This window comes from Rhinopithecus bieti, unplaced genomic scaffold (assembly GCF_001698545.2).
Source record: "Rhinopithecus bieti isolate Rb0 unplaced genomic scaffold, ASM169854v2 scaffold_12127, whole genome shotgun sequence".
NCBI classification, from domain to species: Eukaryota; Metazoa; Chordata; class Mammalia; order Primates; family Cercopithecidae; genus Rhinopithecus; species Rhinopithecus bieti.
Window position 1 is genome coordinate 154897 of NW_016806992.1, and position 26665 is coordinate 181561.

Below are 26665 nucleotides of genomic sequence, written 5' to 3' on the forward strand. Positions count from 1 at the left end.
AAAATCAAACTACTGCGACACTGTTTTTAGATACAGCTATAATTTTATTACAAAACCATTCTTTTGGCATTAGTTGGTTACAGTGATAGCAAGATAATGTGAGTGTGCAGACCAGCTCTGATGGAACCACTGTATTCCCTGCTTACTGAACCAAACTTCAGCTACCTCATATCCATTACATACAAGTGACCCGCAGTTATTACTGCTACAAATCTTGATATGTGTACCACTGAGGGAGGAGTTGATGCTAAGGGATTAGATTACACGTTGACAGGACTACAAAAGTTCCTTTATGAGACTTTTTCTTCCTCCTCCCATCCAATGACTTTGCTTTAGAAGAATCACATTACTTACAGCTAGTCTGAGTAGCAGCAGCACCCAAGGAGCATCAGTTCTTGTTAAAAAGCAATACCTGTGTGATGCACTTTCACACCACAGGCAAAGGGAGGGACCACTCTCGTTTTAAATTCCTGCAGTGTCCCTTAATAAAAAATAAAAGCATTCCATCAAGTTCTTCTGGATGGTGTTACTGCTGTACATTTGTTTGTGACTCATTTTCTGTGCTGTGTTTGCTTTGAAGGGATCTTCCAATATATCTCCAATATTCCTTTCTTATAGTGTCCTTTTCTTTAGCTAGGATTTCACATAACTGAAAATGAAAAATAAAAATTAAAGTAATACATAATTCAATCTCAAGGGCAAATGCCTTTGAGCCAATACAATTTAACTTAAATCACGTTCAGATGAGACACACTATTAAGAGTCACAGGCTGTGTTGCCAAGTGATGTCAATGCTGTCCCTAACCAGAAATAGCCCTGCACTGAATTCTGAGTAACGATGTTGAAAGGGGACATGGATATTAGTGGTATTGGGCCGACCAATTCTCAGATACCAAAAATGATAGCACTGAGCCCCACCAGCTTACCTCTAATGCTTTATTAAGAATGTCTTCCTTATTGTCACACTGGTTTTCTAGCATGTCTTCATAGATATCCACAAGAAAGGCAATTAGGTAGGGGGAGCTATGACTTGGTTGTAAATCAAGTAATTGATTTAACAGATTAGGGTATTTGGAAAGACCACGATCCTGCAAAATCCTGTAAACAACAACAAAAAACAAACACTTGATTTTGTGAAGGAAGAAAAGCAGTAGAAAGATCAAGAGAAAATAAACCCTGAAACGCAAACAAGAAAAGGAGAGTTATTTTGAATGAATGAGGCTGAAACTATCATGAAACTTTTAAATTACACGAGTCTTATCATAGATCATTAGTTAATTAAAAACTGGCCAGGTGCAGTGGCTCATGCCTGTAATCACAACACTCTGGGAAGCAGAGGCAGATGGAACACTTGAACCCAGGAGTTCAAGATCAGCCTGGGTAAAATAGCAAGATCTAGTCTCTACTAAATTTTTTTAAAAAATCAGCCATGCCTAGTGGTGGCACCTATAGTCTCAGCTACTTGGGAGGCTGAGGTGGGAGAATCACTAGAGCCTAGGAGATCGAGACTGCAGTGGGCCATGATCATGCCACTACCCTCCAGCCTGGACAACAGAGTGAGATCCTGTCTCCAAAAAAAAGGGATAATTAAGAGCTAAGTAAAAAAAGTTTTAAAAAATGAAGTTTAAAAGTATTCATTTATAACTTAAACTGTATAACACAAAATAAATCATCTTAAAAAGTGAAGGGCAAAACCAGGAGAGATGTTCTTGTTTCTTTTTTTTCTTTGAGACAGGGTCTCGCTCTGTCGCCTAGGCTGGAGCACAGTGGTGTGATCTCAGCTCACCCTGACCTCCGCCTCCGGGTTTAAGCAACTCTTATGCTTCAGCCTCCCAAGCAGTTGGGATTACAGGTGTGCACCAACAAGCTCAACTAATTTTTGTATTTTTAGTAGAGATGGGGTTTTGCAATGTTGGCCAGGCCGGTCTCGACCTGCTAGCCTCAAGTGATCCGCCCACCTTGGCCTCCCAAAGTGCTGGGATTACAGGCTTGAGCTAACATGCCCAGCCCTCTTCTTCTCTTGAGATGGCTTCTCATCCCTCGTGATCTCCAGATACTATAGGGACCTCCCCTGACACATCTCCAAGGGTGACTGATTCCATACTTTGTGCTCTTTTGAGCCTAGTTTCCTTGAAGACCTCTTATGTTCAACAAGGAGCTTAGTTATGACAGTGGCCAGGCAAGTGAAACCTTTTCTAGTTGAGTAGGTTAACTTGAAGGTGGAGATCTCTAGAAATGAAAACAGAAAGGCTGGCTGCCCACTGGCAAAATCTACCTGTAAACTACCCTGCTTTACTGTGTTCCTGAGCCAACCAGAGCCTGGGTGTGTGTATGTTCCATTCTTTGATATAAAGACTACAGGAATCGTAAATACAATTAAAATGGCATTATTTACTGGTGGATTATTCTGAAAACGGTGTTGGTAAGTACTTGGGAGGTGCAGAGAAGGGCAGAAGGCACTTTTCCAGAGAGTTTCCATAATGCTGTTTACACTTCTGCTCTTAGGTCCAGAAAAATGAAAAATTCTTTACTATCCTTTTGGAATCTAATTGTGGAATATACTCCATGATGCATTATATAGCCACTTCATTTTTTGTATAAAAAAAGCAAAAACAACCTCTTACCCTTTCAAATAGTTCCATGCACTTTCATTATGTGGTACTAGTTTAATCATTTCCAGAGCGTATCTGCAAGAAAAAAATATATTTATACAATTTTAAAAGAACAGTGCAAGGATGAGACGCAGCTTTTCTTTTTTTTTTTTTTTGAAACGGAGTCTTGCTCTGTCACACAGGCTGGAGTGCAGTGGCACAATCTCAGTTCACTGCAACCTCCGCCTCCCAGGTTCAAGTCATACTCCTGCCTCAGCCTCCCCAATAGTTGGGACAACAGGCTCCCGCCACCACACCCAGCTGATTTTTGTATTTTTAGTAGAGACAGGGTTTCACCATACTGACCAGGCTGGTCTCGAAATCCTGACCTTGTGATCTGCCTGCCTCGGCCTCCCAAAGTGCTGGGATTATAGACGTGAGCCAGCGCGCCCAGCCGAGACACAGTTTTACTAAGATTGTGGCGCAACTTTGGAAACACACTTTCACTTGTGTCAGCATCTCTCTTAGTGCACTGTGGCACCTCTCTAGGTCATATTTAAATCAGAGAATACCTTAAGGCTGTAGCTGTCAATTCAGTTCTAGGGAAGGACACAAAACTAATCTAAAAGCTTCAATTCACAATAGGAATAAAAGTAACATAAAATATTTCCTTTAAATAATATGGAAGATTTTCCTTTTGAAGAAAACATCAGCTAAAAGAAGGAGACTTTCCATTTATTGGTAAAGCAACCTTGGAAAAGCAGTCTAAGCTCTACTTACGTCCCAATAATCTTTAGCTATCATTAAAAAACGGCATGGAAATTACATAGACAAAGAATAAAAACGAAAAATCAACACAAGAACGTATTTCTTATATTTCAAAGCAAGATGACTAGTAAACTGTGATGTGATTCCCTGTCAAAATGGGTGCTCCATACCTTTGTCTTCCCCTTAAACAGATTAAATGTAATTCAGACTCGATTACCACAAATCCCAAGGGAGCCACAGAACATGCTTCACCACATAATTGCTCAGATGAGTAAGTCACTGACAAGCTTGGTAGTCTTGGTTCTGCTGCAGTGCTGTTACTATAAATTTTTTTTCCCACAGAGTAATAATAAACTCATTCAACATGATAAAAGTATTTTTCCAACTACTTTTACATGACTTAATGTTTCCAATTATTAGTGAAACCATGTCCCTGCAGGTCTTAGCTGGTCACTTAAGATTCTTAATTTCATCTTGGCAATATCTAAATTTTTATTTACATACATGTGTACTAAAGCATTACCTATTTTTATGGTTAAAACATGAACTTTAGCTGGGCATGGTGGCTCACATCTGTAATCCCAGCACTTTCAGAGATCAAAGCAGGAAGACTGCCTGAGGCCAGGAGATCAAGACTAGTCTGGGCAACATAATGAGACCTCATCTCTACAAAAAATTTTAACAATTAGCTGCGTGCAGTGGCACATGCCTGTAGTCCCAGCTACTCGGAGGCTGAGGTGGGAGGATTCCTTGCGCCCAGGAGCTCAAGGCAGCAGTGAGCTATGATCCGTGACTGCACTCGAGCCTGGGTGACAGAGCGAAACCCTGTCTCTTAGGAAAACAAACAAACAAAAAGCCCGATGAACTCTGAGGTCAGGCTACCTCACTTCAAATTCTGGTCCCATAAATTATGTGCTCTTGGGCAAATTACAGAATTACCTGGAACCTCAAGTTCTTCACGAAGTGTCTCAGAGAGCTGTTAGAATTAGTAGCATATAGGCCGGGCGCGGTGGCTCAAGCCTATAATCCCAGCACTTTGGGAGGCCGAGACGGGCGGATCACGAGGTCAGGAGATTGAGACCATCCTGGCTAACACGGTGAAACCCCGTCTCTACTAAAAATACAAAAAAAAAAAAAAAAAAAAACTAGCCGGGGGGGGGGGCGGGCGCCTGTAGTCCCAGCTCTCCGGAGGCTGAGGCAGGAGAATGGCGTAAACCCGGGAGGTGGAGCTTGCAGTGAGCTGAGATCCGGCCACTGCACTCCAGCCCCGGCCACAGAGCAAGACTCCGTCTCAAAAAAAAAAAAAAGAATTAGTAGCATATAGTAAATGCTTGACAAATGCTGTTACTGGTAGTACTAGAAGACTATGCACTCATAGTCTAGAAAAAGGGCCATGACACATTAAGTGAAAAGGCAATGCCTATATAATTATTATTAGGTTACTGTGTATAATAAATGTTTGCAAGTGTATTTATAAAGTTTGGAAAAATTCACCCAATTATAGCTCACTCTGGAAAATGGGATGTGGGATGAAGAACAGTAAAAGACTTTTGACGTTTTACTTTATAGAATTCAGTACAATTTCCCCCATAACTACACTGTATTACTTTTGTAATAAAAGGAAAAAGATGACAAAATAATTATATACATCTATCTGTGTAAGCTTAGAGTGAAAAAAAAGTTAACAAACTATAAATTCTAGATACCTACAGCTACTCTTCACATTTTAAATACTTCTTTTACCCATCTTAAAAGGAAAATAAATCCTAGGTATAGGAAGCTCTTTTAGATTCTTGGGTTATTATTTCTGTTTCTATTTGGCAATAGGAAGCCAGTGATCTGCCTCTGAAAAGGCTAAAAGTTTGCATTTTGAAAACTCTTCATATTCAACTTTTAAAATACTTTGTTACCACTAACTACTGTCAATCTTTAGACCAATAATGTTCAATAAAACTGCCAGGGATGATGGAAATGTTCTTTGTATGTGCTGTCCAATATGGTAGTCACTAGCTACATGTGGGTACTGAATGTCCGAAATAGGACACGTGCAATGAAAGAACTGTATTTTTAATTTTTTATAATCATACTGGTTGAAACTTAAATAGCCGTTATGTGGCTAGTGGCTACCATATTGAACAGTACAGGAATACCTTACAGATATCGAAGGTTCAATAAAGCGATTTTATCAAAATTAAGCAAGTCACACGACTTTTCTGTTTCCCAGCACATATAAATTATGTTTACACTATATTGTAGTCTAGTATGCAATAGCATCATATCTAAAAAAACAATGTACATACCTCAATTAAAAAATACTTTATTGCTAAAAAATGCTAATGATCATCTGAGCCTTCAGCAAGTCGTAATCTTTCTGCTGGTGGAGGGTCTGGCCTCCATGTTGATGGCTGCTGACTGATCAGGGTAGGGTGCTGGGTGCGGAAGGATGAGGTGGCTGTGGCAATTTCTTAAAATAAGACAACAATAAAAGATTTCTCTGTAGCATGTGATGCTGTCTGATAGCATTTTACAGTAAAACTTTTCTAAACTGGAGTCAATCCTCTCACATACTCTGCTGCTGCTTTATCAACTAAGTTTAGGTAATATTTACAATATTAAAAATCCTTTGTTGTCATTTCAACAATGTGATTTCACAACGTCGTTACCAGGATTAGATTCCATCTTGATAAACTACTTATTTTGCTCATCCGTAAGAAGCAACTCCTTATCTGATCAAGTATTGTCATGATGCAGCAGTTCGGTCACATCTTCAGGCTGCACTTCTAATTCTAGTTTCTTGCTGTTTCCACCACAGCAGCAGTTCCTTCTTCCTCTAAAGTCTTGAACCCCTCAAAGTCATCCATGAGGGCTGGAATCAACTTCTTCCAAACTCCTGTTAATGTTGGTATTTTGACCTCCTCCTATGAATCACGAATATTTCTAATAGCATCTAGAATGGTAAATTCTTCCCAGAAGGTTTTCAATCGACTCCGCAGATTCACTGGAGGAATCACTATCTATGGCAGCTCATAGCCTTACAAAATTTATTTCTTAAATAGTACGACTTTAAAATCAAAATGACTCCTTTATCCATGGGCTTCACAACGGATGTTGTGTTCATAGGCTTGAAAACAGCATCTCCTTGCACATCTCCATTAGAGCTCTTGGGTGACCAGGTCCATTGTCAATGAACAGTCATATTTTCAAAGAAATTTTTCTGAACAATAGACCTCAAACAGGGCTTAAAATATTCAGTAAACCATGCTGTAAACAGATGTGCTGTCATCCAGGCTTTGTTGTTCCATTTATAGAGTACAGGCAGAGGAGATTCAGCATAATTCTTAAAGGCCCTAGGATTTCCAGAATCGTCATAGAGCACTGGTTTCAACTTAAAGTCACCAGCTGCATTAGACCCTAACAAGATTCAGCTAGCTGTGTGAAGCTTTGAAGCAGTGCCTTCTCTCTGGCTGTGAAAAGTCCTAGATGGCATATTCTTCCAATAGAAGGCTGTTTCATCTACACTGAAAATCTTCTGTTTACATGCAGCCACCTTCATCAGTGATCTGAGCTGGATCTTCTGGAGAAGTCGCTGCAGCTTCTCCAGCAGCACTTGCTGCTTCACCTTGCACTTCCATGCTATGGAGATGGCTTCTTTCTTATACCTCATGAACCAGCCTCTGCTAGCATCCAGGTTTTCTTCTGCCGCTTCCTCACTTCTCTCAGCCTTCATCAAATTAAAGAGAATTAGGGCTTTCTCTGGATTAGGCTTTGGCTTAAGGGAATGCTGTGGCTGGTCTTATCTTTTATCCAGGCCACTCAAACTTTCTCCGTATCAGCAATAATGCTGTTTTGTCCATGTGTTCACTGGAGCAGCACTTTTAATTTCCTTCAAGAACTCCTTCTTATGAGTTTGGTGTTTGGTGCAAGTGGCCTAGCTTTGGACCTATCTCAACTTTTGACATGTGTTCCTCACTAAGCTTAATCATTTATAGCTTTTGATTTAAAGTGAGAGGGTGTAACTCTTCCTTTCACTTGAGTACTCAGAGGATATTGTAGGGTTAATTGGCTTAATTTCAATATTGTTGTGTCTCAGGGAATAGGGAGGCCTGAGGTGAGGGAGAGAGATGGCAGAACACATGCGACAGTGATATTCGTTATTTTATATGGGTGCAGTTTGTGGCACCCCCAAACAATTACAATAGATGACTGATCAAAGATCACTGGAACAGACATAATGATTACGAAAAAAATATGAAATACTGAGGAGTACCAAAATGTGACACGGAGACACAAAGTGAACACATGCAGTGATAAAGAATGGCACTGACAGACATGCTCAACGCAAGACTGCCACAAACCTTCAACTTGTTAAAACAAAAACAACAAAAAACATAGTATCTGCAAGGCTCAACAAACCAGGTATGCCTGTAGAGCTTTATATAGGAGAGAACTAGAAAAAAAAACATAAAGTGTGCTTGAGGGGTAGTGCACGCTCCAGACATAAGCCCAAAGCAGAACGTTAAGGTGAGACATGGATTAAAGCCTTTTATAGATTTTAAGTCACCAGAATCCTGTATAGAGCAGATAAAAGAAGAGCAAGCTGCCTCGATCCAGGCAACATCAAGAGCTTGGAGGAGAGGAGATGCACCATACCAATCAGCTCCACCCAACAGTCACTCACACATGTTTACACTCAAATCATGACTCCCATCTCATCAGGCTCTGAAAACAACAAGCCTGTTCAAATTATGAAACAGACACTCACACACAATGGACAAATAAGGTCACAAAAATCGTGGCTACTAATGTTTACGGATACAATATAGAAATTGATGCCAATTCAGAAATTTCTAGCTCTAATAATAGCTCTTTGTATACTGGTTCTCAACTTGGGGGTGACTTTACCGCTCGGGGGACATTTGGCAATGTCTGAAAACATTTTGTTTTAAGGCCAGGATGCTGCTAAATATCCTACAAAACACAAGATAGCCCCTGCAACAAAACAAAAAAAAATCCGGCCCCAAACCCTGCACTAGGGTAACATGGCATCTAGGGACGATTATCTAAAATGCAACAGAATTCAATAAGATGGTTTTAAAATAAAGCTTCTTAAACAATACCTCATAACATTAAGATTTCTTTTCAATCTCCAGTAGCAATATTTCAAGAAACTTAAAGATACAACGAAGTAGAGGTATGCTACATTATTTGTAAATTTATCATCATATGTTTCACTCAGTACTCTGTCCTCTTTCTTTTAGTTCCATGAGGTAGGATCTTGATCTGCTGTATCCCCAGTGCCTGAGACACGGTAGGCATGCAAACATGTTTGTAATGAATGAGCAAGTAAAGGAGATTACTAACTGGACTTCTCTCTCCAATACAGCACGATCATTGTAGCCAGTGGTGTTAGAAATTACGAAGTATCTTTGGTTCCAGACAGAGTTATTTCTCACATCCTCTTTGAGAAGTTGGTCCACATACTGCAGCTCATTTTCCCAAAGTTTAAATTCCTAAAGGAAAAATTTAGAAAAATCATCCAATCAGAAATGTCCCATTATTTATGAACAATAAAAATAAAAAAAAAACAACAAAGAAGATGGAACTGAGGACACAGGATTTATCACAAATTCAGAAAGTAGTGACAGCTGCAAGTAAAGGAAATAGAGGGGGATATAAGTATGAAACTGATTACAGAGCCTGGAAAGACACATACAGAAAGCAGGCAAAAAGACATCCAAGAAAATTTCGAGGGGAAAAAAACCCCACCAAACTCACTAGTAAGAGAATGAGTATAGATATAAATTTGATGTGACTTGATATTAATATATCTTTTTTTTTTTTTGAGACGGAGTTTCACTCTTGTTGCCCAGGCTGGAGTGCAATGGCGTGATCTCCGCTCACTGCAACCTCCACCTCCTGGGTTCAAGCTATTCTCCTGCCTCAGCCTCCCAAGTAGCTGGGATTACAGGCATGTACCTCCACGCCTGGCTAATTTTGTATTTTTAGTAGAGATGGGGTTTCTCCATGTTGGTCAGGCTGGTCTCGAACTCCCAACCTCAGGTGATCCACCCACCTCAGGCTCCTAAAGTGCTGGGATTATAGGGTTAAGCCACCATGCCTGGCCGATATTAATAATCAAAGTAAAAGGGCAGCATTCAAAAATGAAAATTAAGTAAAAGGGTAGCATTCAAAAGTGCACATATATGATAAAATTACATTAAAATACATGGAGAGAAGCATACATGGTCAGGAGTGGTGGCTCTCATGGGCAATCCCACTGCTTCAGGAGGCTGAGGCAGAAAGGTCACTTGAGGCCAGGAGTTCGAGACCAGCTGAGGCAACATAACAAGACCTCATCTGGAAAAATAATAAAGACAGGCCAGGCATGGTGGCTCACGTTTGTAATCCCAGCACTTTGGGAGGTCAAAGTGGGCGGATCACCTGAGGTCAGGAGTTTGAGACCAACCTGGCTAACACGGTGAAACCCCGTCTCTACTAAAAATACAAAAATTAGCTGGGTGTGGTGGCACGCCCAATATTTTATTAATAAAATAACAAAATAAAATAAAAAAATTAGTTGGGCATGGTGGCACATGCCTAGATCCCAGCTACTCAGGAGGCTGAAGAGGATCACTTGAGCCTAGGAGTTTAAGGCTGCAGTGAGCTATGATCACACCACTGCACTCTGGGCAACAGAAAGAGACCCTGTCTCAAAAAAAAAAAAAGAAAGAAATATACACAATTGGACAAAGATATAAATTTCTATTATTTTTATTGAGTCAGCGTCTCACTTGGTCACCCAGGCTGGAGTGCAGTGGCATAGTCTCAGCTCACTGTAACCTCCGTCTCCTGGGCTAAAGTGACATTCTTGCCTCAGTCCCTCAAATAGCTGGGACTACAGGCGTGCACCAACATAACTGCCTAATTTTTGTAGTTTTCGTAGAGACCAGGTTTTACCATGTTGGTCAGGCTGGTCTTTTTTGTTTTTTTTTGAGACAGAGTCTCACTCTGTCACCCAGGATGGAGTGCAGTGGCGCTATCTCGGCTCACTGCAACCTCCGCCTCCCGGGTTCACGTCATTCTCCTGCCTCAGCCTCCCAAGTAGCTGGGACTACCAGCACCTGCCACCATGCCTGGCTAATTTTTATATTTTTAGTAGAGACGGGGTTTCACCGTGTTAGCCAGGACGGTCTCTATCTCCTGACCTCGTGATCTGCCCGCCTCGGCCTCCCAACATGCTGGGATTACAGGCGTCAGCCACAGCGCCCAACTAAGCCAGGCTGGTCTTGAACTCCTCAACTCAAGCAATCTGCCCACCTCAGCCTCCCAAAGTGCTGGGATTACAGGCATGAGTCACTACACCTGGCCAATACAAATTTTTTATATTATAAAGCTGCCTTAATAAAAAAAAAAATCATGGGGGAAGAGAACCAATAAAGATAATGTAAAAGAGGAGAATGATAAAACTTACAAATACTTTGAAAGTAGGGGACATTCACTTTGAAAAAGATAATGGAGTCTTCTTATTTGGTAACAGCAAAAAAGTAAAAATCTCCTATGATAGTCCCCGATTTTACAGGTGATCATAAAAATAAACGCGTTAAGGAAACTACATTTTTGTGAAAGTTCCTAGTCAAGTTCAGGAACCAGTGCCTAGGGTGGGCACTGACTGGTGTCCTCCCACTGTTCTCAGTCTCCAGCATGTTAAGTATAGAAAGAGAGTAAACATCTACAAGCTTCTGTATCAATGTAACAATTTTACGTCTGTTGAGTCTAATAATGAAAAACAGGGAGTAGGGTCTACTATACACGTGTTTCTGTTTGTTTTCAGATTCATGGAAGTTACAAATATAACACAGTGCCCTGTATACCATTCATTTAGCTTCCCCAAACGGTAAACATCTTACTAACTAAAGTGCAATTCCAAAACCAGAAAATGACATCTGTACATTAGTGTTAATGGAACCGCTCACCTTGTTCAGATCTTACATGTACTCACTTGTGTGTACGTGGTACAGGTGGGGGATGGGGGTAGAATATAACTCTACACAATTTTATCTCATGTATAGTATAACCACCACAATCAAGATTCTCAGCACACAGAAACTGCCTCATGCTACCCCTACCTTTATAGCTGTACCCCCTTTTCCCTCACCCTGGCAACCTCTGATCTGTTCTCTACATCTATAATTTTGCTGTTTCAAGGATATTATCTCAATGGAGCCATACAGTATGAAACCTGAGAATTCCCTTTCCACTAAAGATCATACCCTTGAGATCCATCCAAGTTGTTGCCTGTATGGATCATTCACTTCTTTTGACTGGTGAGTGGTACTGTGTGTGTGTGCCTGTATTTCACTTTTAATTTTGTTTTCTTTTGAGACAGGGTCTCATTTTGTCACCCAGGCTGGAGTGCAGTGGCATGAGCATAGCTCACCATAGCCTCGACCTCTTAGGCTCAAGTGATTCTCCTGCCTCAGCCTCCTGAGTAGCTGCGAACACAAGCATGCGCCACTACGCTCGTCTAATTTTTTTGTATTTTTTGTAGAGTCGGGGTTTTGCCATGTTGCCAGGCTGGTCTTGTACCCCTGGCCTCACGGAATCCACTTGCCTGGGCCTCCCAAAGTGTTGGGATTACAGGCATGAGCCACTGCACCCAGCCTCATTTATAAAGTAATTGATTTTTACTGTATTTTATATAAATGAGACATACATGAAATACAGTAAAATACATCCAATCTGTGATCAGTTGGGGACAAAGAAGGGTCCTCCACTCCTTCACTTAAGCGGCTCTAGTACAGTCAATGCCAATGACATACAGGCCATGAATGTTTATAATTCATGTTTAAAACTAACGTTTAAAACTAAAATTTTACCACTTTTTAATATATATATGTCATGAAATATTTTTTAAACAACCATCTCATAGTCCCATTTTAGGTTATCAAAGACTATGCTGAACTCATTAAATCCTCATTGAAAATAATTGAAATAGAAAACCAAACACCGCATGTTCTCACTCATAGGTGGGAACTGAACAATGAGATCACTTGGACTCGGGAAGGGGAACATCACGCACTGAGGAGCCTATCCATAGGGAGGGGGAGGGGGGAAGGAGGGAGGGCTTGCATTGGGAGTTATAGCAAGATCATAAATGATGAATTGATGGGTGCTGACGAGTTGATGGGTGCAGGCAGCACCAAACATGGCATAAGTATACATAATGTAACAACCTGCCACGTTATGCACATGTACCCCTAAGAACTTAAAGTATAATAAAAAAAAAAAAAAAAAAAAAAAAAAAGAAAATAATTGAAATATTGATCAAACAACTTTCCATATAGAAACAAACCATGTTCCTTGGCTTTGGACACCTACTGGGAAGTATGGGCTGGATAATTCTTTGCTTTGTGGGGAACGCCTGTGCATTTTGGGATGTTTAGCAGCATCCTGGCCCCTCTACTCAATAGATGCCAAAGAGTAAAACATGCCCCAAGTTCTAACAACCAAAAAAGTCCCCTGTTGAGAACCACATGACACACACAACACCACACCAGCATATATATATATAATTTTTTTTTTTTTTTTTGGAGACAGGGTCTCCCTCTGTCCGGGTAGGCTGGAGTGCAGTGGCACTATCTCAGCTCACTGCAAGCTCCATCTCCCAGGTTCACCACAAGCATTCTCCTGCCTCAGCTTCCCGAGTAGCCTGGGACTACAGGAGGCGCCTGCCACTACACCCAGCTAATATTTTTGTATTTTTAGTAGAGACAGGGTTTCACCATATTAGCCAGGATGGTCTCGATCTCCTGACGCGTGAATCTGCCCGTCTCGGCCTCCCAAAGTTGCTGGGATTACAGGCATGAGCCACCGCACCCAGCTTTTTTTTTTTATTTTTTTAATAAAATAACAGAGAAAACCTGTTTTAAACTCCGTGAAGACCAGAAGAAAGGCCACACAATCGCCCCATCACAAATTATGCAGTTGACTTTCCACATTTGGGGCAATTGCAGGGGTCGGCACATTCCCGGAGTGCAACGAATATGCTTTCCTGGGAAACCAACCTAGTGATCATGACATCTCCCCCTGCCAGGTTAAGTAACTCACATGAACTAAAGGAGTATAGGCCGGGCGCGGTGGCCAAGCCTGTAATCCCAGCACTTTGGGAGACCGAGATGGGGGCGGATCACAAGGTCAGGAGATCGAGACCATCCTGGCTAACATGGTGAAACCCGTCTCCTACTGAAAAATACAAAAAAACTACGGGCGAGGTGGCGGGCGTCTGTAGTCCCAGCATACTCAGGAGGCTGAGGTCCAGGAGAATCCGCGTCAACCCCGGGAGCCGGAGCTTGCAGTGAGTGAGAATCCGGTCATCACTCCAGCCTTGGGCAACAGAGTGAGACTCCGTCCTCCCAAAAAAAAAAAAAAAAAAAAGGATGTATATATGTCCCACTTGGGACAAGTTATTTCCTTTTTATTTCGCATATTAAAATGTATAGAACAGATTCTCTGTTCAGTTTTCAGAATTCATTATAGTTGAAATCATTACCTTTTAAAAGTTATGTTGGAAACATATAAAACCGTAATATATCAAATATGAAAACAAGACAATTATGTACACTTTATTTATAAAATAAATAGAAATGCATAAGCTACAACACAATTAAGGGATATTCTGGAATCCTTTCTCATAGGAACCTTTTATGATAATTTCAGTAGTGTCAGTTAAGGGAGCTTTTCAAAAATACTGGTTATGTTCTATGTCTTAATCTACTGTGGTAGATGGAGAGAGCTGTATGTGTAAAATGTATGCCTTTATGTGATTAAGTTTTTCAGAAATAAGTAAAAATATTGAATACCTTTAGAATACATTATCCCTTTAATCAAATTTGGAAAAGTTTAAACATTTTCAAGTTTTAAATATTTGGTGAAATGCCCTTGGTCTAACGAATAGTGCAGAAAGTAGCAATTCCTGGAAAAAATTCAAAGGAAACAATACTAGAACTGTTTAAAATAAAGAAAATTCCCAGAGTGGGAGTTACGATTATTCTATTCAGGATTTAGCAGAAAACTTTTGACATGTGGGTAGAAATAAAATACTTAAGTTACTGTAAAATCATATTCCAAAGTTTATATATGAAAAACACTTAATGTATATTATATATGCCTGTTAGTTAAAATAATACATCTGTAGTAAAATATGCTACTTTTATATTCAATTTGTTGGCAAATATGATACAAATTCAATCTAAAAAATACTAAAAATGTACCATATCCAAAGAGATTATTAAGATTAGCTAACATGAAGGATGTCAGGTTTTAATTATCTTAATAATTCTTCCCTTTTTTTTTTTTTAAAAAAGATGGGGTCTCACTCTGTTGCCGAGGGTACAGTGCAGTGGTATAATCATAGCTCACTGCAACCTCGAATTCTTGGGCTCAAGCAATCCTCCTGCCCCAGCCTCCCAAGCAGCTGCAACTACAGGTGTGTGCCACCATGCCTGGCTAAGTTTTCTACTTTTTGTAAAGACGGAGGTCTCACTTTGTTGCCCAGGCTGATCTCAAACTCCTGGCCTCACTCAATCCTCCTGCCTCGGCCTCCCAAAGTACTGGGATCACAGACATGAAGCACCAAACATGGCCAATAATTTTTAATTATTATACATTGTGTGCAATGATCTACATATGTGTGTGCCTTGGTTTGCAAACAGACTTTTTTTTTTTTTTTTTTTTGAGACAGAGTCTCGCTCTGTCGCCCAGGCTGGAGTGCAGTAGCCATCTTAGCTCACTGCAACCTCCGCCTCCCGGGTTCACGCCATTCTCCTGCCTCAGCCTCCCGAGTAGCTGGGACTACAGTCGCTCGCCACCACGCCCGGCTAATTTTTTGTATTTTTAGTAGAGACAGGGTTTCCACCTCGTTAGCCAGGATGGTCTCGATCTCCTGACCTTGTGATCCACCCGCCTCCGCCTCCCAAAGTGCTGGGATTACAGGCGTGAGCCACCACACCCGGCACAAACAGACTTTAAGAGTAATTTAGTTCAGTTAAAAAAATAAAAATCTGACAAACACTGTACAATACAAGAAAGGCAATACCTGAATAACCCATTGTCGATGCTGCCAGGCATGATAATTCTTTGCATCCTGATTAAGAATATCAGCAATAAATTCAAGCTCCTGAGATGGATCTCTTAGCCATTCCACTAATACTCGCCTATGATGCCTAAAGCCCAGAGAAGAAGGGAGAGAAGTTTTGTGTTAATTTACCCAAGAACTAAAACATCAGCAGCACATGTTATAACTGACAAGCAACAAACAAAAATTCATCTCTAATTCTCAACACTCTACTGGAGAGAAAAGGAACACACACACACACACACACACACACAAAATAGAAAAAAAATCAGATAGTTTATCTCAAACTACATCCGGTAGTATCTTTCGACAACCATGAAATTGTGTCAAAAAATTCAGAAACATTACTGGATTGCATAATGAGAGACAAGATAAAATGTGCTATTATTTTATCAAATACATAAGTTCCTCTACTTAACACACATCTATCAATTTTCCCTAAGTGCAAAGTGTCACCAAACAAGCAGCTTCTCAGTCTACAAATTAGTGGGCAGAACTGAATTCACTGCTACACCGGCAAGTAGCTATGACAAGTTGCAAGCTGTCAACAGAGGAGTTTCTGTACTAGGAAAACACTTAAGGCTTATTTTATATTGGGTTCCATTTTTTTCTTTGGCTGAAATATTTATAAAAATCTATTAGTGAAAATATTCTAAAATTCACTATGGTAATGGTTGTACAGATCTGTATACATACTAAAAAACACTGAATGAGGGAATTGTATGGTAAGTGAACTATCTCTCAATAACATGGATCTTTAAAAAATCTATTAGAGTATAACATTCATTCAACTAAAAGTGAGCAGAACAATAGGAAAAAAGGAAGGATTTAATGCTTAATGACTCTTCTACATGCCTGGAAAATTTAAAAATTCATCTTGCAGATTAACACAAGATACTACCAAAAACAAAAGCCTAGACAGAAGGTTTCCAAATTTATTTTAGAATTCCTCCAAGTCAGTGAACACTACCTGCATTTTATTTTTCCAGGTTGCTGGTGAGTTCAGTAATTTAGAAAGCTAAGAATCAGATCCTCCAGGATATCAAACTGAGGAAGAAAAAGTCCATGCTGATGTTCTCCGATTTAAGGAATTACAGGGCTTTATGTTATAGCATAAGTTTTCATAGTTAGAAGTTAATAAAAGTGATTAGTTAACTGGGATACATAATTTGCATCACCTGTATTGGTTATAAAACAAACAGAATGGACAATTAGAAATGTACAACAATTTAAAAACAGCTGGGCTTTCTGTAGCAGCTACTTTGAGTGGTTTTGTGTTTTACATAACAGTAGGTGATGAAGTGCTAATGACAGTGTCTGCAGTATCCAGAAAAGACAATTTCTCTTTAGCAAAAACGCGATGTAATCAAATACTAATGCCTGTGATGTCGGAATGTTATAGCTACAGATTTTTACATAAAAGCTCCTTAATTCCACAGGGCAGATAACTTTAGTGAGGGTCTGAAACTCTCCATTTAATCTCTTTTCTCATTAAACCAATTATTTTATAATGTAATTTCTTAGAAATACAACAATCTTGTAATCAAGAGGCTACAATGGTAAAGTTTTAGTTTTAAATTTTTTATTTTTTTATTTTTTTTCAGACAGAGTCTCACTCAGTCACCCAGGCTGGAGTGTAGTGGTGCGATGTCAGCTCACTGCAACCTCCACCTCCCGGGTTAAAGTGGTTCTCCTGACTCAGCCTCCTGAGTAGCAGGGATTACAAGCGTGCCACCACACCTGGTTAAATTTTTGTATTTTTAGTAGAGACAGGGATTCACCATGTTGGCCAGGCTGGTCTTGAACTCCTGAATTAAAGTGATTCACTCACCTCAGCCTCCCAAACTGCTGGGATTACAGGCATGAGCCACTGCACCTGGCTACAGTGGTAGTTTTTAAATAAAGTTCTAGGCCAGGCACAACGGCTCACACCTGTAATCCCAGCACTTTGGGAGGCTGAGGCTGGCAGATCACCTGAGGTCAGAAGTTCGAGACCAGCCTGGCCAACATGGCAAAACCCCATCTCTACTAAAAATACAAAATTAGCCAGGTGTGGTGGCATGCGCCTGTAATCCCAGCTACCCAGGAGGCTGAAGCTGAAGAATCACTTGAACCTGGGAGGCAGAGGCTGCAGTGAGCCGAGATTACGCCACTGCACTCCAGCCTGGGAGACACGTCAAGACTCCAAACTTACCAAACTTGATAGTTTTTGGGCTGCTCCTCAATTATTGCAGTGATGTAGTTCATTTCCTCATGTAGATCCTTCTGAAGTGACTTTAAGAGAACTCTCCGGAAATGCCTAGGGCAAACATAAAACATCCAAAGTCGCATTATTCCACAGAAGTTGCCTAATAACAATGTCAAATACAGCTACAAGTCAGCAACAGAGTTAGACAAATTTTTGTCAGGTAATCTGTATAATTTAACAATTATATAGGCCAGGCGTAGTGGCTCATGCCTGTAATCTCAGCACTTTGGGAGGCCGAGGTGTGCAGATCACATGAGGTCGAGTTCAAGACCATCCTTGCCAATGTGGTGAAACCTCTTCTCTACTAAAAATACAAAAAAAAATTAGCTGGGCATGGTGGTGCACGCCTGTAGTCCCAGCTGCTCGGGGAGGCTGAAGCAGGAGAATCGCTTGAACCCAGGAGGCAGAGGTTGCAGTGAGCCAAGATCACGCCATTGCACTCTAGCCTGGGCGACAGAGGGAGATTCCACCCCAAAAAAAGAAAAAAAAATTATACAGACATACTCTGTATAATTTAACAATTTAACTGCTTGTGAGTGTCCAAATTCATACGACTATCTGGTCACTGGAAGAAATCAAGCCCTTTTAGCAAAAATAGTGAAAGGTGGCCGGGCGCTGTGGCTCATGCCTGTAACCCCAGCACTTTGAGAGGCGGATCACCTGCGGTCAGGAGTTTGAGACCAGCCTAACCGACATGGAGAAACCTCGTCTCTACTAAAAATACAAAATTAGCTGGCGAGGTGGCGCGTGCCTGTAATCCCAGCTACCTGGGAGGCTGAGGCAGGAGAATCACTTGAATCCAGGAGGCAGAGGCTGCGGTGAGCCAAGATCATGCCATTGCACTCCAGACTGGGCAACAAGAGCGAAACTCCGTCTCAAAAAGAAAAAATTAGTGAAAGGTAACAAGTATGAGATGGAAGAAAAGTAAATTTCTTATTCTTAAATAATGACAGACAACCAACTAAAATTATATTCAGGTACTACTCTGGTCACCAGTGTTCTATAACGTGAGAATCAAAGACATTTCTTTCCCTATACAGTATACCTTGTTCGTGTAGATACATTATCCATATAATGAATTAATTCTATTATAAACATTAACAAAATATTTACTTTTAGAACAACCACAAAAATGCTACTTGTAAATGAAACAAGTTTGTCTTTAAATTCCCCATAGGTGGGGTTTAACCACCACCACCACCAGCAAATAATTTTCCTAAAGACGTTGTTAGTTCTGGTCTAGTTTTACTTCAAAATTTTTAACTCAATATATAGTAAGAGACATTCCAGGACCTAATTTTATTAGCTTTTAAAATGAACTGCTCACTTTGGGAGGCCGAGGCAGCAGATCACTCAAGGTCAGGAGTTTGAGACCAACCTGGCTAACATGGAAAAACCCCATCTCTACTAAAACTACAAAAATTAGCCTGTAATCCCAGCACTTTGGGAGGCCGAGGTGGGCAGATCACGAGGTCAGGAGATTGAGACCATCCTGGCTAACATGGTGAAACCCCATCTCTACTAAAAACACAAAAAAATTAGCTGGGCTTGGTGGCATGCGCCTGTAGTCCCAGCTACTCGGGAGACTGAGGCAGGAGACTCGCTTGAACCCGGGAGTCAGAGGTTGTAGTGAGTTATGATTACACCACTGCACTCCAGCCTGGGTGACAGAGCGAGACTCCGTCTCAAAAAACAAACAAACGAACAAACAAAAATACAAAAATTAGCTGGGTGTGGTGTCAAGACACCTGTAATTCCAGCTATTCGCGACACTGTGGCACGAGAATTGCTTGAACCCAGGAGGCGGAGGTTGCAGTGAGCCAAGATCATGTCACTGTACTCCAATGGGCAACAGCATGAGACTCCATCTCAAAAAAATTAATAGAAATAAAATAAAACGCTAAACAGGAGAGACAACAGTATTTCTCCCCATTATTATTCAAAAAAAAAAAAAGTAGACTTCCCAGAGCATGTAAATACAAGCCCTTGGCTTTTATCGGTAATTGATTCCAGGTATACTGCTTCTTTCAAAACAGCAATAAACTCGCAGGAAATCTTTAAGTGTAATCTAAGTTCCAAAAATGATGAAACACACTGAGGATTCAAGTTAAACAGGGTAGATTAAGTAAACAAGTTTATTCTCATTCCCTAATAAAACCCCTGTAAAATGACAACAAAGGAATAAACCCACAAGAACAAAGAGAATCAGGGACAAAGACACCACGGCAACTGGAAGAGGTCAACGACACTATGGGAAGTGTAAGCAGACAGACAAGATTTAACTGACTAAAAAATAGAATAAGACTTTAAGAAAATTCCAGAAGTCAGAGGTATGACATATTTCCAAAACTGGGGGTCAAAGGTGGGACTAAAAGCAGTGGAAAGTCTATAGAAAGAGTCCTTGGTGGCCAAGACCGTTCCCACTACCCTGAGCAGAAGTGACATCCTGTCTTGGGCAGGAGACAAGTGACTTTATTCTCTGGAAAAATCTGAAGCAGAATGGGTTACAAGGCACACTGGAAGGCAGGGTGAGTTAAAGGGTGGAAATAAGGACATTTAAAATGTTGATATACAAACTTAGGAAAAAAAAAGTTTCTATTTCAAATTGCAACAGGATAAGATTTGCAAAAAAGCAAAAAGTTGATATCCTAAACAGTGAGACTCTCCTACCATCTTTCCCTGCCTAACCCCTCAGAACTGTGGCAGTCAAATGTACATTCCTGAGGCAATAAACCACTTAATACTCTTTGAGAGACACACTGTCCAAAAGACTTAAATACTGACAAGTGAAATTTCACTACAACACAGCCACATACCCCACTCAGTAACTTCACAGTGAAGCCCTCCAACTGATAAATCCTGCCACATACAAGGCTTCCAATCAGGATTTTTCCAGTCTCTCTCATAGGCATAAAGAGAAAGTCAAAAATTACCAACCACTGAGAAAATATTTATGTGAAAGAGAACAAAAGAGATGAAAAGATCTCACATCCATGAAATTAAAAAAACAAAACACACACACACGATGCTATTTAAAAAAAAAAATTCAGAGAACAAAAAAACAGCTCCCCAAATTAAAATGTATGCAGAATCTTTAAAAATCCATACAAGTTAGAAAATAAAATTGATGACATATCTCAAAAGTAAACAAAAACATAAACAAATGAAGGAGAAGGCCGGGCGCGGTGGCTCACGCCTGTAATCCCAGCACTTTGGGAGGCTGAGGTGGGCGTATCACGAGGTCAGGAGATCGAGACCATCCTGGCTAACACAGTGAAACTCCGTCTCTACTAAAAATACAAAAACAAAATTAGCTGGGCATGGTGGCAAGTGCCTGTAGTCCCAGCTACTCGGAAGGCTGAGGCAGGAGAATGGCGTGAACCTGGGAGGCAGACCTTGCAGTGAGCCAAGAACGCGCCACTGAACTCCAGCCTGGGCGACAGATCGAGACTCCATCTCAAAAAAAAAAAAAAAAAAAATTCAGGAGATACAACATAGAACTAAAAGGCATTCCAGAAAAAGAAAACAGAGGAAAGAGAAGAAATTATCAGAAGAACACAGAAGAATCCCCAGAACATAAAGAGAAAAAGAAAAGTTTTAAACAAAAGGATGATAATCTTCTCAAGCTGAAAAGAAGCTAAGAGAAACAGAAAAAGAGTTTTAAAATGCTGAGTGAAAATAATGTCCAATCTAGAATTTTATTACTAAAGTTGAAGGGAGACTAATGATTTTAATTGTATAAATCTCAAAATTATTTTCCATCCTTCTATTCAATGATATGCTCTATAAAATGAGAAAGTGAATCAAGAAAGAGAAAGGTATGGGATCTAGGACACAGGGGATCTAACACACAAATGAGCTGAAGACCAGGTATGTAGTATCCAATTGGTGAAGAGAAAAATGGAACTGAAGGATGACCTGTGTTCAATAGAAAAATGACACTTCACATTATCAGAGCATCTGGAAGACAAATTACTTATTGGTACAAAGAAAACAAAAATGACAGAGGGAATGTAATTACACTATTAAATGTGGGTCAGCAGCCGGGCACAGTGGCTCATGCCTGTAATCCCAACACTTTGGGAGGATGAAGCGGGTGGGATCACCTGAAGTCGGAAGGTCGAGACCAGTCTGAGCAACATGGTGAAACCCCATCTCTACTAAAAATACAAAATCAGACGGGTGTGGGGACGCATGGCTGTAATCCCAGATACCCGGGAGGCTGAGGCAGGAGAATCGATTGAACCTGGAAGGCAGAGGTTGCAGTGAGCTGAGATTGCACCATTGCACTCCAACCTGGACAAAAAGAGTGAAACTCCGTCTCAAGAAAAAAAAAATAGTGTGTCAGCATGGACATAAACTGAGCGCTCATTTGTGATGTAGGGAGGGTAGTGGAGAACGAACTATCTTTCACAGAAGGAATAATGTTTTAAAGGAAAAAAATAAGCCAGGCACAGCAGTTCACGTCTGTAATCCCAGCACTTTGGAAGGCTCAGCTGGGCGGATCACAAGGTCAGGACATGGAGGCCAGCCTGACCAACATGGTGAAACCCCGTCTCTACTAAAAATACAAAAATTAGCAGGGCATGGTGGTGTGTGCCTGTAATCCCAGCTACTGGGGAGGCTGAGGCAGGAGAATCGGTTGAACCCTTGATGCCTGTAATCCCAGCTACTGGGGAGGCTGAGGCAAGAGAATCGGTTGAACCCTTGAGGCGCAAGTTGCAGTGAGCCGAGATCACGCCGTTGCACTGCAGCCTGTGTGACAAAGCAAGACTCCATCTCAAAAATAAAAATAAAAAATAAGATAAAATAAAATGAAATGAAAAAAATAAAAACAATTAAGCAAATTATCTAGAATATGGAGGTTAATTTAAGAAAAAAATCCCTAAGAGTTACCACCTCTGCAGAGTGGGACTGGCAGTGGGAGGGAATGGACTGGAGATCGCTACTTTTCATGCAGCTTGACTTTTAAACCCATACGCGAATTGCTATTTTGATAAAAATTAAAGGCCAGGCGCAGTGGCTCACACCTGTAATCCAAACACTTTAGGAGGCTGCGGGGAGTGGATTACCTGAGGGCAGGATTTCAAGACCAGCTTGGCTAACATGGTGAAACCGTGTCTCTACTAAAAATACAAAAAAAATTAGCCGGGCGTGGTGGTGGGCACCTGTAATCCCAGTTACTCAGAAGGCTGAGGCAGGAGATTCACTTGAACCCAGGAGGCAGAGGATGCAGTGAGCCAAGATCGCACCAATTGTACTCCAGCCTGGCAACAAAAGTGAAACTGCATCCCCCCTTCAAAAAAAAAATAAAGTACAGTTTAAAAAAATTAAAGTACAGTTTAAAAAAAGAAAAGTGCAGTTTAAAAAAAGAAACGCCACTTGAAGTAAAACATTTAAGCAGGGAATACTGATGATGTGTATTACTTACCACACTGTATAATTGGCTGCATTTAACTCAATAGCATCCCGGGTTAGCTTAAAAGCTCGTTCACTTCTTTCATCACGCTGCAGGACAGCTCGGAAGTAATCATAAACATCTCTAACTAGAGATAGAGCACACAACTACATTAGGACCATCTTACTTAAAATTAGCACTATAATGTATAATGTCACTATACCTATAAAGATATTTTATTTGCCTGTGTATCATTTATACCAACAAGCAAAATAAAGAGTCAAGGGGCTGTGGCCCCACCCTGATAATGCCCTAGTGTCACAGCCACAAAAAGCATGGGCTATTTATGTATAACCGTATGCTTACTGCTTATGTGTGTGCATATGAGTTAATGCCAGATTCCAAATCTCCCATAGACCTTATGTATAAAAGGAAAATTAGGGGTGCATATATTCAAATATATTCATATAGCTGTTTTTCTGACATTTTATTTTGATCAGATTTTAACTGAAAATACGCCCACCCAAAGGCAGAAAACTCGAACAGTACAAAAAGGTTCACACTAGATTTCCATTCCACTAAATTTCCAATCCTCCTCCCTAGAAGCAACCATTATTAACTCATTCTAGTGTATCCTTCCAAATATATTCTATGCATCTACAAGTATAGAGCCTAATTCCATCCTTCATTTTTTATGCAAACAAGATCCCATCATTCTGGGCTTTGCATTTTTCACTCATACATTATTAAAGATAGTGTAAACTAGTATAAAAACTTCTACAACAAATCATTAAAATTTACATCCTCTTTGACCCAGTAATTCCAGCTCTAGAAAGTTCTCTCACAAATATACTCCCATATGTGTGCAAGTATCCAAGGATATTTATTGGGAGCACTGGGTTACATAAAAAACAAACAAAAGACTGAGAGGCAGGCAGATCGCTTGAACCCAGCAGTTTGAAATCAGCCTGGGCAACATAGTGAAACCCTGCCTCTACAAAAAAGTATAGAAATTAATCAGGTGTGGTGATCCACGCCTGCAGTCACAGCTACTCAGGAGGCGGAGGTAGGAGGATCGCTTGAGCCTGGGAGGTCAAGGCTGCAGTGAGCCATGATCGCAAGCACCCAGCCTGGGTGACAGTGCAACACTGTCTCAAAAAAAAAAAAAAAAATAAGGAACTGCCGGGTATGATGGTCTGCACCTGTAATCTCAGCTATTCGAGAGGCTGAGGCAAGAGGACTGCTTGAGCCCAAGAGTTTGAGACCAGGCTGGGTAACATAGTGACAGCCTGTCTCTGAACAGAAAAAAACAGGAAGAGGTCATTTACAGCCAAGTAGAATATTAGATGTGGATAATGTGAGGACCCACTACTTCCAATGGCATCTCAAGTGGGATGGATGTTGCAGCACTGATCCCTTGGCCTGTGGGGTCTGTCTGGGTAATGTCAGAACTGAATTAAATTGTAGGGCAACTAGTTGGTGTCTACAGAAAATTGCTTCATGTGAAAAATCCAAACATTTGGTGTCGAAATATTTTGACTACAGAGAAACAGTTTTTCCTTTTAACCTATAATACTGAAAGTGAAAGTATCGGACAAGAATATGAGCAATTACTCCTCTTCACAAAATTCTGAGTTATACAAAGGTTACCTAGTTCTAATCACTATATTTAAAAAGTTGAATTTGAGTAGTGGCACAGGCCTGTAATCTCAGCACTCTAGGAGGCCAAAGTGGGCACATCACTTGAGGTCAGAAGCTCGAGACCAGCCTGACCAACACGGTGAAACCCCATCTCTACTAAAAATACAAAAATTAGCCAGGTGTGGTGGCACGTGCCTGTAATCCCAGCTACTCGGGAGGCTGAGGCATGAGAATCAACTGAACCTGGGAGAGAGAGGTTGCAGTGAGGCAAGATCACACCATTGTACTCCAGCCTGGGCAACGAGAGCGAAACTCTGTCTCAAAAAACAAAAAGAACCAAGTTTCCAAATAATTTAAATTTAAAACAAAACGATAACATGTTAACTAGTATATGATGTATATATATAAAATACATTATTTCACACGTGCACACACACACACATAAAACATACACATATACATATGCACACTGATAAAATAAACTGGGAGGCTATCAGGCTGGGATAGCTCCAAAGCCTCAGGTTCCTAGGTAAACAACCAAAATCCAATTCAATGTAAAAGGTAAAATGAAACAATATTATTCTTTTAATTCAAAAATTATAAACAACAGACCAGGTGCGATGGCTCACATCTGTAATCCCAGCATTCTGGGAGGCCGAGGTGGGCGGATCACCTGAGGTCGGGAGTTCAAGACCAGCCTAACCAACATGGAGAAACCCCGTTTCAGCTAAAAATGCAAAACTAGCCAGGCGTGGTGTAGCTACTCAGGAGGCTGAGGCAGGAGAATCACTTGAACCCGGGAGGCGGAGGTTGCAGTGAGCCAAGATTGCGCCACTGCACTCTAGCCTGGGCAACGAGAGTGAAACTCCATCACAACAACAACAAAAAAAATATAAACAACATATTGTCATGCTCAAAGTTTCTAAAACTTTGACTTTTTTATTGTTTCTGAGATCTGTTCATGTTATAATAGATCTAAATCCTCTTAATGGTCATATAGTATTCAACTGTATGACAATGATACATTTTATCCATTTCTCCAAAAGATGGACATAGCTTCCAGTATCTTGCTTTTTCAAAAAAACGCTGCAAATTATAGTAGCTAACATATATAGTGCTTACTATGAGCCAGAAAGTATTCTATTATTTTATGTGAATAATTTACTACATCTACAGTTACTATCAAGATCCTCATTTTACACAGGTGGAAACAAAGGCACATAGGAGTTAAATAACTTGTCCAAGATTACACAGTCAGTAAAATATGAAGTTAGAATTTGAACCAGATGGTCTGGCTCCAAAGTCTGGGCTTTGCATTTTTCACTCATACATTATTAAAGATAGTGTAAACTAGTATAAAAACTTCTACAACAAATCATTAAAATTTACATCCTCTTTGACCCAGTAATTCCAGCTCTAGAAAGTTCTCTCACAAATATTCTCCCATCTGTTTAACCTCCTGTGCATATCTTCTCATGCCATGTGCCAGAATGAACCCAGAATATTAAATTAGAAGCAACACTGCTAGGCTGTAAGGTAAGTGCATTTTCCAGTTTTAACAGATATACCAAACTGCTTTCCAAAATGGCTAAACAGGCCGGGCGCGGTGGCTCACGCCTGTAATCCCAGCACTTTGGGAGGCCGAGACGGGCGGATCATGAGGTCAGGAGATCGAGATCATCCTGGCTAACCCGGTAAAACCCCGTCTCTACTAAAAAATACAAAAAAACTAGCCGGGCGAGGTGGCGGGCACCTGTAGTCCCAGCTACTGGGGAGGCTGAGGCAGGAGAATGGCGTTAACCCGGGAGACAGAGCTTGCAGTGAGCCAAGATCCGGCCACTGCACTCCAGCCTGGGCGACAGAGCGAGACTCCGTCTCAAAAAAAA

The 26665-nt window shown here is 40.7% G+C and overlaps 1 protein-coding gene across 5 annotated transcripts in view; it reads right to left on the reverse strand.

Moving 5' to 3' along the window:
* Positions 1-21: 21 nt before the first annotated feature.
* Positions 22-26665, reverse strand: part of LOC108534356 (protein Hook homolog 3-like) — a 149724-nt gene continuing 123080 nt past the window's right edge. For all 5 annotated transcript variants that reach the window (XM_017879662.1, XM_017879661.1, XM_017879663.1 and 2 more), the window contains 7 exons: positions 23172-23286; positions 17687-17791; positions 15454-15580; positions 8721-8869; positions 2625-2687; positions 927-1098; positions 22-649 (listed from right to left, as the gene is read on the reverse strand). In XM_017879662.1, coding sequence (XP_017735151.1) covers positions 527-649; positions 927-1098; positions 2625-2687; positions 8721-8869; positions 15454-15580; positions 17687-17791; positions 23172-23286 — 854 coding nt within the window. In that variant the 3' untranslated portion in view covers positions 22-526. The remainder of the gene's footprint in view (positions 650-926; positions 1099-2624; positions 2688-8720; positions 8870-15453; positions 15581-17686; positions 17792-23171; positions 23287-26665) is intronic.